Source organism: Delphinapterus leucas, chromosome 7 (genome assembly GCF_059928025.1).
Source record: "Delphinapterus leucas isolate spDelLeu-1000000601 "Yukka" chromosome 7, BTC_Dleu_Yukka2, whole genome shotgun sequence".
Taxonomy (NCBI): domain Eukaryota; kingdom Metazoa; phylum Chordata; class Mammalia; order Artiodactyla; family Monodontidae; genus Delphinapterus; species Delphinapterus leucas.
Genome location: NC_143135.1, coordinates 48,529,896 through 48,542,762, shown reverse-complemented (window position 1 = coordinate 48,542,762; position 12,867 = coordinate 48,529,896). Strand labels below are relative to the sequence as shown.

The 12,867-nt window shown below is 38.3% G+C and overlaps 1 protein-coding gene across 1 annotated transcript; it reads left to right on the top strand.

The window, feature by feature from the left end:
* The first annotated feature begins 11,826 nt into the window (after positions 1-11,826).
* OR52W1 (olfactory receptor family 52 subfamily W member 1) lies at positions 11,827-12,867 on the top strand. Its single transcript, XM_030762637.2, is given in 3 exon segments — positions 11,827-11,966; positions 11,969-12,534; positions 12,537-12,867. Coding segments are annotated over 3 exon segments (960 nt in total). The 5' UTR covers positions 11,827-11,893; the 3' UTR covers positions 12,858-12,867.

Sequence of the window (12,867 nt, the reverse complement as noted above, 5' to 3'; positions counted from 1 at the left end):
CTCCACCTGGCAAGGATCTCATTCAGATTTGACAGAGAAATTAAAACCTTACAGACAAGCAAAAGCTAAGAGAATTCAGCACCATCAAACCAGCTTTACAACAAATGCTAAAGGAACTTCTCTAGGCAGGAAACACAAGAGAAGGAAAAGATCTATAATAACAAACCCAAAACAATTAAGAAAATGGTAATAGGAACATACATATCGATAATTACCTTAAATGTAAATGGATTAAATGCTCCAACCAAAAGACATAGACTGGCTGAATGGATACAAAAACAAGACCCATATATATGCTGTCTACAAGAGACCCACTTCAGACCTAGAGAGGCATACAGACTGAAAGTGAGGGGATGGAAAAAGATATTCCATGCAAATGGAAATCAAAAGAAAGCTGGAGTAGCAATTCTCACATCAGACAAAATAGACTTTAAAATAGAGAGTATTACAAGAGGCATAGAAGGACACTACATAATGATCAAGGGATCAATCCAAGAAGAAGATATAACAATTGTAAATATTTATGCACCCAACATAGAGGCACCTCAAAACATAAGGCAAATGCTAACAGCCAAAATAAGGGAAATCCACAGTAACACAGTAATAGTAGGAGGCTTTAACACCACACTTTCACCAATGGACAGATCATCCAAAATGAAAATAAATAAGGAAACACAAGCTTTAAATGACACATTAAACAAGATTGACTTAATTGATATTTATAGGACATTCCATCCCCAAACAACAGAATACACTTTCTTCTCAAGTGCTCACGGAACATTCACCAGAATAGATCATATCTTGGGTCACAAATCAAGCCTTGGTAAATTTTAGAAAATTGAAATCATATCAAGTATATTTTCTGACCACAACACTATGAGATTAGATATCAATTACAGGAAAAAAACCTGTAAAAAATACAAACACATGGAGGCTAAACAATACGCTCCTATACCAAGAGATCACTGAAGAAATCAAAGAGGAAATCAAAAAATACCTAGAAACAAAGGACAATGAAAACGTGAAGACCCAAAATCTATGGGATGCAGCAAAAGCAGTTCTAACAGGGAAGTTTATAGCAATACAATCCTACCTCAAGAAACAAGAAAAATCTCTAATAAACAACCTAACCTTACACCTAAAGCAATTAGAGAAACAATAAAAAAAAGACCCCAAAGTTAGCAGAAGGAAAGAAATCATAAAGATCAGATCAGAAATAAATGAAAAAGAAATGAAGGAAACAATAGCACAGATCAATAAAACTAAAAGCTGGTTCTTTCAGAAGATAAACAAAATTGAAAAACCACTAGCGAGATTCATCAAGAAAAAAAGGGAGAAGACTCAAATCAACAGAATGGGAAATGAAAAAGGAGAAGTAACAACTGACACTGCAGAAAAACAAAGGATCATGAGAGATTACTACAAGCAACTATATGCCATTAAAATGGACAACCTAGAAGAACTGGACAAATTCTGAGATAAGCACAACCTTCCGAGACTATACAAAGAAGAAAGAGAAAATTTAAACGGACCAATCACAAGCACTGAAATGGAAACTGTGATTAAAAATCCTCCAACAAACAAAAGCCCAGGACCAGATGGCTTCACAGGAGAATTCTATCAAACATTTACAGAACAGCTAGCACCTACCCTTCTCAAAGTCTTCCAATATATAGCAGAGAGAGAAACACTCCCAAACTCATTCCATGAGGCCACCATCACCCTGATACTAAAACCAGACAAAGGTGTCACACAAAAAAAGAAAACTACAGGCCAGTATCACTGATGAACATAGATGCAAAAATCCTCAACAAAATACTAGCAAACAGAATCCAATAGCACACTAAATGGATCATACACCATGATCAAGTGGGGTTTATTCCAGGAATGCAAGGATTCTTCAATATATGCAAATCAATCAATGTGATACACCATATTAACAAACTGAAGGATAAAAACCATATGATCATATCAATTGATGCAGAAAAAGCTTTTGACAAAATTCACCACCCTTTATGATAAAAACCCTCCAGAAAGTAGGCATAGAGGGAACTTACCTCAACATAATAAAGGCCATATATGACAAACCCACAACCAACATCATTCTCAATGCTGAAAAACTTAAACCATTTCCACTAAGATCAGAAACAAGAGAAGGTTGCCCACTCTCACCACTACTATTCAACATACTTTTGGAAGTTTTGGCCACAGCAATCAGAGAAGAAAAAGAAATAAAAGGAATCTAAATCAGAAAAGAAGAAGTAAAGCTGTCACTGTTTGCAGATGACATGATACTATACATAGAGAATCCTAAAGATGCTACCAGAAAACTACAAGAGCTAATCAATGAATTTGGTAAAGTAGCAGGATACAAAATTAGTGCACAGAAATCTCTTGCATTCCTATACACCAATGATGAAAAATCTGAAAGAGAAATTAAGGAAACACTCCCATTTACCACTGCAACAAAAATAATAAAATACCTAGGAATAAACCTACCTAAAGAGACAAAAGACCTGTATGCAGAAAACTATAAGACACTGATGAAAGAAATTAAAGATGATACAAACAGATGGAGAGGTATACCATGAAATTGGATAGGAAGCATCAACATTGTGAAAATGAATATACTACACAAAGCAATCTACAGATTCAATGCAATCCCTATCAAACTACCAATGGCACTTTTCACAGAACTAGAACAAAACATTTCACAATGTGTATGGAAACACAAAAGACCCTGAATAGCCAAACCAATCTTGAGAAAGAAAAATGGAGCTGGAGGAATCAGGCTCCTGGTCTTCAGACTATACTACAAAGCTACAGCAATCAAGAGAGTATGGTACTGGCACAAAAACAGAAATATAGATCAATGGAACAGGATAGAAAGCCCAGAGATAAACCCACTCACATATGGTCACCTTACTTTTGATAAAGGAGGCAAGAATATACAATGGAGAAAAGACAGCCTCTTCAATAAGTGGTGCTGGGAAAACTGGATGGCTACATGTAAAAGAATGAAATTAGAACACTCCCTAACACCATACACAAAAATAAACTCAAAATGGATTAAAGACCTAAATGTATGGCCAGACACTATAAAACTCTTAGAGGAAAACATAGGTAGAACACTCTATGACATAAATCACAGCAATATCCTTATTGACCCACCTCCTAGAGAAATGGAAATAAAAACAAAAGTAAACAAATGGGACCTAATAAAACTTAAAAGCTTTTGCACAGCAAAGGAAACCATAAACAAGACGAAAAGACAACCCTCAGAATGGGCGAAAATATTTGCAAATGAAGCAACTGACAAAGGACTAATCTCCAAAATTTACAAGCAGCACATGCAGCTCAATATCAAAAAAACAAACAATCCAATCCAAAAATGGGCAGAAGACCTTAATAGACATTTCTCCAAAGAAGATATACAGATTGCCAACAAACACATGAAAGGATGCTCAACATCACTAATCATCAGAGAAATGCAAATCAAAACTACAATGAGGTATCACCTCACACCAGTCAGAGTGGCCATCATCAAAAAATCTACAAACAATAAATGCTGGAGAGGATGTGGAGAAAAGAGAACCTTCCTGCACTGTTGCTGGGAATGTAAATTGATATAGCCACTATGGAGAACAGTATGGAGGTTCCTAAAAAAACTAAAAATAGAGTTACCATACAACCCAGCAATCCCACTTCTGGACATATACCCTGAGAAAACCATAATTCAAAAAAGTCATGTACCACAATGTTCATTTCAACTCTATTTACAATAGTCAGCACATGGATGTAACCTAAGTGTCCATTGACAGATGAATGGATAAAGAAGATGTGGCACATATATACAATGGAATATTACTCAGCCATAAAAAGAAACGAAATTGAGTTATTTGTAGTGAGGTGGATGGACCTCGAGACTGTCATACAGAGTGAAGTAAGTCAGTAAGAGAAAAACAAATACCATATGCTAACACACATATATGGAATCTAAAGAAAAAATGGTTCTGAAGAACCTAGGGGCAGGACAGGAATAAAGATACAGACGTAGAGAATGTACTTGAGGACACGGGGAAGGGGATGGGTAAGCTGAGACAAAGTGAGAGAGTGGCATTGACATATATACACTACCAAATGTAAAATAGATAGCTAGTGGGAAGCAACTGTATAGCACAGGGAGATCAGCTCAATGCTTTGTGACCACCTAGAGGGGTAGGAAAGGCAGGGTGCGAGGGAGACGCAAGAGGGAGGGGATATGGGGATATATGTATACGTATAGCTGATTCACTTTGTTATACAGCAGAAACTAACACAACATTGTAAACCAATTATACTCCAATTAAGATGTTAAAAAGAAAAATTAGATAACCAACCAGGACCTACTGTTTAGCACAGGGAACACTGCTCTATATTCAGTAATAACCTGAATGGGAAAAGAATTTGAAAAAGAATAGATACATGTATGTGTATAACTGAATCACTTTGCTGTACACCTGAAACTAGCACAACATTGTTAATCAACTATGCTCCAATATAAAATAAAATTTTTATACTACTAAAACATACAACAACACAGGTTAAACTCAACACCATTATGTTGCATGAAATAGACCAGTCACAAAAGGCTATATACTGCATGATTCCATTTATATGAGGTTCCACACAGATAAAAACCTGTCTATGGTGATAAAAATCATAACAGTGATTGCCTCTGGGGTAGGAGGAAGCAGAAGGCACTTTATCTGATGAAAACATTCTATATATTGAGAGGAGTGTGGGTTACATGGGTGTCTACAAACGTCAGAGGAAGGATTATTTGGAGCATCAAGAAAGAATAAAGAGTAATGAAGAGTAGGAATATGGGTAAATGCTTCTTCCCATGAATTTTTTATATCACATGCAATGATTAAAATGAAAGTTATTACACCATCTGACATTCAAGAAATAATATTTTAAAATGGGAAGAGTAAAGGTGCTAAATGGAACTAAGGTTTTACCATTAAAAGTGGTAAAATATTGTTGTCAGTGGACTGTGTATCATACATGTATATTTTAATAGAGCAACCACAAAGAAAACTATACAAAGCCATACACTCAAAAACTCTACAAATAAATCAAGAAGGAATGCTAAAAATCTTCAAGTAACCCACAGAAAGGCAAGAAAACAGAAACAGAGGGACTTCCCTGACGGTCCAATGGTTAAAACTTCGCCTTCCAATGCAGGGGGTATGGGTTCCATCCTTGGTGGCGGAGCGAAGCTCCCACACGCCTTGAGGCTAAAAAACCAAAACATAAAACGGAAGCAATATTGTAACAAATTCAATAAAGACGTTAAAAATGGTCCACATCAAAAAAAAACTTAAATAACAGAAACAGAGGACTGAGACAAAGAAACAAATAATAAAATGTCAGACTTAAGCCCTAATATATTAAAAATTACCTGAACCATGAATGGTCTAAACACACAAGTTAAAAAAACAGGGACTGGCAAAGTAGATGAAAAGAAAACACACCCCAATCGTATGCTGTTAAGAAATTCACTTCATATCCAATGACATAGATAGGTTGAAAATAAAAGGAATATATATATATATATATATATATATATAATTATATAATTATACAAACATTCATCAAAACAGCAGGAGTGGCTATATTAATAGCAGATGAAGTAGACTACAAAGCAAAAAAAATTGCTAGTGACAAAGAGACACATTACATAATAATAAAAGCATCAATTCGCCAGGAAGATATATCCTAAGCATGTATACACCAAACAACAAAGCCTCAAAACACATTAAGCATAAACTGAAATAACTGAAAAGAAAAATAGACAAATCACAATTATAATTCAGTACTTCAAAACCCCCTCAGTGTTGAAGTTCTTCTATCTCTGCAACTGATAGAACTACTAGACAGAAAACGAACAAGGATATAGGAGAACTGACCAACATAATCAACCAACAGGATCTGGTTGACATACATAGACCACCTAACAACAAGTGACCATACATCTTTTTAAATCAAGCACCCATGGACAATTACCAAGATAGACCTTATTAGGAACCATAAAACAAACCTAAGCAAATTTTTTCCAGTTTTATTGAGAAATAACTGATATACATGACTGTATAAGTTTAAGGCATACAGCATGATGATTTGATTTACATATATTGTGAAATGAGTACCAACTAGGCTTGGCTAATATCCATCTTCTCATACAGATAAAATAAAAAGAAAAGAAAGGAAAAAGTTTTTCTCCTTGTGATAAGAACTCATAGGATTTTCTCTCTTAACAACTTTCCTACATCATACGGCAACATTAGCTATAGTCATCATGTTTTACATTACATCTCCAGTAATAATTTATCTTATAACTGAAAGTTTGTACCTTTTGACCACCTTTCTCCAATTTCTCCTCCCTCCACCCTCTTCCTCAGGTAACCAAAAGTCTAATCTCTTTTCCTATGAGTTTAGGGTTTTTTCCTTTCTTCATCTTTTTTTTTTCTTAGATTCCACATATTAGTGAGATCATACAGTCTTTGCCTTTCTCTCTCTGAGTTATTTTACTTAGCATAACGCCGTCAAAGTCCATCCGTGTTGTCACAAACGGTAGGATTTCCTCATATATATACCACAACTTCTTTATCCATCAACAGACACTTAGGTTATTTCCCTGTGTTGGCTATTGTAAATAATGCTGCTATGAACATGGGGTTGCAGATATCTTTTGGAGTTAGTGTTCTCATTTCCTTTGGATATACACTTGACCCATGAACAATGCAGGTATTAGGGCCACAGACCCCCCAAACCCCAAACAGTCGAAAATCCACATAAACTTTACATTTGGCCCTCCATATCCATGGATTCAGCCAACTGTGGATTATGTAGTACTGTAGCATGTATTTATTGAAAAAAAATTCACATATAAGTGGACCCATGCAGTTCAAATCCATGTTGCTCAAGGGTCAACTGTTTCCCAGAATTGGAATTGCTGGATTATATGGTAGTTCTATTTTTAATCTTTTGTGGATCCTTCATACTACTTCCCATAGTAGCTGTATCAATTTATAGTCCCACCAGTGGTGCACACATGTTCTTCTTTTCTCCACATCCATGCTGGCATTTGTATTCTCTTGTCTTTTAATGATGGCCATTCTAGCATGCATGAAGTGATAGCTCATTGTGGTTTTAATTTGCATTTCCCTAATTACTAGTGATGTTGAACATCTTTTCATGTACTTATTGGCCTTTCACACATATTCTTTGAAGAAATGTCTATTCAGGTCCTTTGCCCATTTTTTATATTTGGTTATTTGGTTTTATGCTATTGAGTTGTATGAGTTCTTTATGTATCTTGGATATTAACCCCTTATCAGATACATGGCTTGCAAAGATTTTTTTCCCATTCCATAGATTGTCTTTTCATTTTGTTGATGGTTTCTTTTGCTGTGCAGAACTTTATAGTTTGATGTAGTCCTACTTGTTTATTTTTTATTTTGTTGCCTGTGCTTTAGGTGTCATATCCAAAGAAAAATATTACCAAGATCTATGCCAAGAAACTTTATTTCTATGTTTTCTTCTAGGAGTTCCATAATTTCGGGTTCATTCACTAACGTCTTTAATCTATTTTGAGTTAATTTTTGTGAGTGGTGTAAGATATGGATCCAGTTTCATTCTTTTACATGTGAATATCCAATTATGCCAGCACTATTTATTGAAAAGACTCTCTTTTCTCCATCAAGTATTCTTGGCTCCCTTGTCAAATATTAGTTGACTGTGTATGCTTGTGTTTATTCCTGGGCTCTCAGTTCTGTTCCATTGGTCTATTTGTCTGTTTTTCTTCCAGCACCATACTGTTTTGATAACTATAGCTTTAGAGTATCGCTTATGTTCTTCTTTCTCATGATTTCTTTGGCTATTCATGGTCTTTTGTGGTTCTGTATAAATTTTAGGAGTATTTTTTTCTACTACAGTGAAAAAAAATGCTATTGGAATCTTGATAGGGATTGCATATGAATCTATAGGTGGCTTTTGGTAGTAGTGACATTTTAACAAAATTAATTCTTCCAGTCCATTAACACAAGATACCCTTCCCACTTATCTGTGTCTTGTTCAATTTCTTTCATCAATGTATTATAGCTTTCAGAATAGAGATCTTTCATCTCCTTAGTTACATTTATTCCTAATTATTTTATTGTTTTTGATTCTATTGTAAATGATTTGGAATCATTTCTTTTATTTTTCAGAAAATTTGTCATTAGTGTATAAAAATGCTACTGAATTTTGCATGTTAATTTTGTATCCTATAACCTTATTGAATTCATTGATTAGATCTAATAGTCTTTTGATTGACTCTTCAGGATTTTCTATATATAAAATCATGTCACCTAAAAATAGAGACCATTTTACTTCTTCCTTTCCAATTCAGATACCTATTTATTTCTTTTTCTTGCCTGACTGCTCTAGTTAGGACTTCTAGTGATATGTGGGGGTGTTTTTTCTGTTGTTTGTTTTGTTTTGTTTTTTAGCCACACCACTCGGCATGTGGGATCTTAGTTCCCTGACCAGGGATCGAACCCGCACCGCCTGCCTTGGAAGTGTGGAGTCTTAACCACTGGACCACCAGGGAAGTCCTCTAGTGCTATGTTAAATAGGAGTGCTGAGAGTGGGCACCACTGTCTTGTTCCTGATCTTAGAGGAAAAGCTTTCAACCTTTCCCCACTGAGTATGAAGTTAGATGTGGGCTTGTCGTATATGGCCTTTTTTATGTTGAGATATGTTCCTTCTATGCCTAATTTGTTGAGTTTTTATCATGAATAGATGTTGAGTTTTGTCATATGCTTTGTTTGCATCTATTGAGATGATCATGTGATTCTTTTTTCATTCTATTAACATGACGTATCACATTGATTGATTTGTGTATGTTAAATCATCCTTGCATCCCAGGGATAAATCCCACTTGATCATGGTTTATGATACTTTTAATGTATTGTTAAATTTGTTGCTAATATTTTGCTGAGGATTTTTGCACTTATGTTCATCAGTGATATTGACTTGTAATTCTTTTTTTTTTAAATTTCTTTGTCTGGTTTTGATATCAGGGTGATGCTGGCCTCATAGAATGAGCTCAGAAGCATTCCTTACCTTGCAGTATTTTGGAATAGTTTGAGAATAGTTTGAATTTGGTTTGCCGTATTTCATTGAGAATTTTTGCATCTATATTTATCAGGGATATTGGCCTGTAGTTTTCTTTTCTAGCAGTGTCCTTTTCTGGTTTTGTTATCAGGAGAATACTGGCCTTGTAAAATGAGTTTGGGAGTGTTCCCTCCTCTTCAATTTTTTTCAAAGAAACTCAAACTCTTTGAGTTTCAAAGAAACTCAAATTCAAGCTCTTTTTTCAAAGAGCTTGAGAAGGCTGGGGGTTAATTCTTTAAATATTTGGTAAAATTTTACCAGTGAAGCCATCCGGTCCTGGACTTTTCTTCACCAGGAGAATGTGATTACTGATTCAATCTCCTTACTAGTCATTGGTCTATTCAGATTTTCTACTTTTTTCTGATTCAGTCTTGAACTGTAAATTGTATGTTTCTAAGAATTTTTCCATTTCTTCTAGGTTGTACAGTTAGTTGGTGTACAGTTATTCACGGTAGCATCTTATGACCCTTCGAATTTCTGTGATATCCATTCTAATGTCTCCTTTTTATTTATAATTTTGTTGATTTGGTCTCTTTCTCTTTTTTCCTTGGTTAGTCTAGCTAAGGATTTATTAATTTTGTTTATCGTTTTAAAGAATCAACTCTTAGTTTGGTTAATATTTTCTATCATTTTCCTGTTCTCTATTTCATTTATTTCTGATCTAATCTTTATTATTTCCTTTCTTCTGCTAACTTTGGGCTCAGTTTCTTCTTCTTTTTCTACATCCCTTAAGGTATAGAGTGAGGTTGTTTATTTGTGAATCTTTCTTGCTTCTTAATGTAGGCATTTATTGCTATAACATTCCCCCTTAGAACTGCTTTTACTCATCCCACAGGTTACATTCTAACCTCTTAACATGTGTAAAATGGTACTACCACTTTTATTAGCTTCCCATCCTTTTTTAAATGTGTCACTGATTAAGTTGTTAATGTTGTGCCCCTACTCCCATTTTTCCCATAGACCCTGTGGTTTCGTTATATTATCTTACATAGTGTGGTGATTTTTAGAATATGTCTCATTATAGCAGAAAGAATTTTACTCAGTGGACGTGTGGATGATGGTGAATAACTCTTTTTCATTTCCATGGATACTGAAGGCTTCTGAAACTGTAGGAGCCCCTGTTAGCAAATGCTGTTTGCGTGGCTGTTTGGGCCAGCAATTTTGTCCCACAATTAAGAGCAATAAATATTTATTTATAGACAACTAACTACCAGGCATTGTGATAAGCAGTGGTAATATTGAGGCTAATAAGCACTGCCTGTAACTCTTTCAGTCTAGTGGGGGAGAGAGAGACAAGTAATTACAACAGAGGGGAACTGATGCTATTAAAGAATAAAGAAAACAAGGTCTTCTCTCCAGACTTCAGGAAGTCAGCAAAGACCTCCCAGAGGAAGTGTTCCTCGAACCCAGACCTTTCCACTGCCAAAAGTCAGTCTCTTTCCTTGTTGCCCCCATCCCTGTCTCCTTACTCTACTTCCTGAGTTACCCAGGCTAGCAGAGGCAGAACAGGGAAGAGTTAATGTGGCCCAGGTGGGAGGGGTAAGGGTCCTGAGGGAAGTGGGTAGAAAGGGCCCCACAGGCATTGGTCAAGGTGAAGAGAAGCTGCAAACACACAGTGCTTAGGCTCTTTCCCCAGTCAAGTCTTCTGCTAGTGCTTTCTTCCTCCTTCATTTATCCATCCAACCTTTATTAAGTTTCTGCCATTGGCTAGATTCTGGGAGGAATCGGTTCTACTCATCCTGCCTCCTCCAACACCAGAGATGCTTCTTCCTCTTCTGGCTGCCGCTCTGGGTTGAGTGCCATCTCCTCCCCTTCTGTCACCTGTTCTGCCTCTGGGACCCCAGGAATGAAACTCGAGGGTAACCCCCTTCTGGTTCGTGAAGAAGGAAAGAAGACAGAGAAGTTCCTTTTTTTTGCTGCCATCTCTTTCTCCATTGCTTCCCAGGCCCAGCATCAATTCTCCAGCCCACGTTCAAGTTCACTACTTCAGCATCAAGTTAAGAATAAAATACACATCCCACACCCCAAAAACCCACGAGGTTTTCTCCTGTCACATCAGCCTTCACTCCAGGTCCCATCTGCCTCCTCCTCCTGTTTCTCCCTTTCTCTCTACTCTCCTTCTTTCTTCTTGTGGGTTGGTGCCCAGAATGTTAAAGCTGGGCAACACTTAAGATCACTGCGCTCACCCGCACTGCAGAGCTGAGGAAGCTGAGGCCCAGGAGTTCTGCTTAAGGATACACAGTCAGGGACAAAACCAGACTGAGACCTGATCCCCACCCAGCACTGGCCTTCTCCGCATCTACAAGACCGAAATTGACTCTACTTGGACCCTTAGGAAGAAAAACATTTCATCTCCGCTCCACTCTCAGCTGAGCTCCAAATGGAGGGCTCCAGCTATACTAGCCACTGCAGCAGTGACACCACACTTCACTACCACTGTCTCCCATTACTCCCCCTGCAATACTCATGGACTTTCAGGCACAAGGATTCTCCCATCCCAGCTAGGGTTGTGACCTGGATTATCCATCCAAAACAGTCAAAGGTTATAACACTGCAATCCTCCCAGCCCTGCACCACTCCTACACGTACCTGGATGGATCTATGCCACTGAGACACCCCCATCTCTCCCTTTGTCCTTCCCCTATCAGGACTGATGCCCCCATGAGCCCTAAAGCTTTGACCCCACAGGATGGCAGAAGCTCCACAGTCCAACTCCACCTTCTCACGCCCAACCTTCTTCATACTGACTGGCATTCCAGAGTTAGGGGGGCCCAGGCCCGTTTGACACTGGTCTTTGGGCCCATGTATCTGCTTTCCCTGCTGGGCAATGCAGCACTGCTGGCAGTGGTGGAGATAGACTCTACACTGCACAAGCCCATGTTTCTGCTCCTGGCCACCCTGGCAGCCACAGACCTGGGTTTAGCCACATCTATAGCTCCAGGGCTGTTGGCTGTGCTGTGGCTTGGGCCCCAGCCTGTGCCATACGTTGCCTGTCTGGTCCAGATGTTCTTTGTTCATGCACCAATGGCCGTGGAATCTGGTGTACTGTTGGCCATGGCCTGTGATCGTGCTGTGGCAGTAGGGCGTCCACTGCACTACCCCATCCTAGTCACCAAAGCCCATGTGGGCTATGCAGCCCTGGCACTGGCACTGAAAGCCGTGGCAGTTGTTGTGCCTTTCCCTCTGCTGGTTGCACAATTTGGGCACTTCTGAGCCAAGACCACAGACCACGCCTACTGTGCACACATGGCGGTTGTGGAGCTGGTCGGGGGTAACACTCGGGCCAGCAACTTGTATGGGCTGGCGCTTCCATTGGCCGTGTCAGGTGTATAGATATTCTAGGCATCACAGGCTCTTATGGGCTCATTGCCCACGCTGTGCTGCGGCTGCCTATACGGGAAGCCCGTGCCAAGGCCTTTGGTACGTGGAGTTCCCACATCTGTGTCATTCTAGCCTTCTACGTGCCTGGTCTCTTCTCATACCTCACACGCCTCTTTGGTCATCACACCATCCCAAAGCCCATGCACATCCTTCTTTCTAACAACTATTTGCTGCTACCATCTGCCCTCAACCCGCTCATCTACGGGGCCCGCACCAAGCAGATCAGCGACCAGCTCCTAGAAACCTTTGCATTCAGAAAAAGCCAGTTCTAATAGGCAGTGA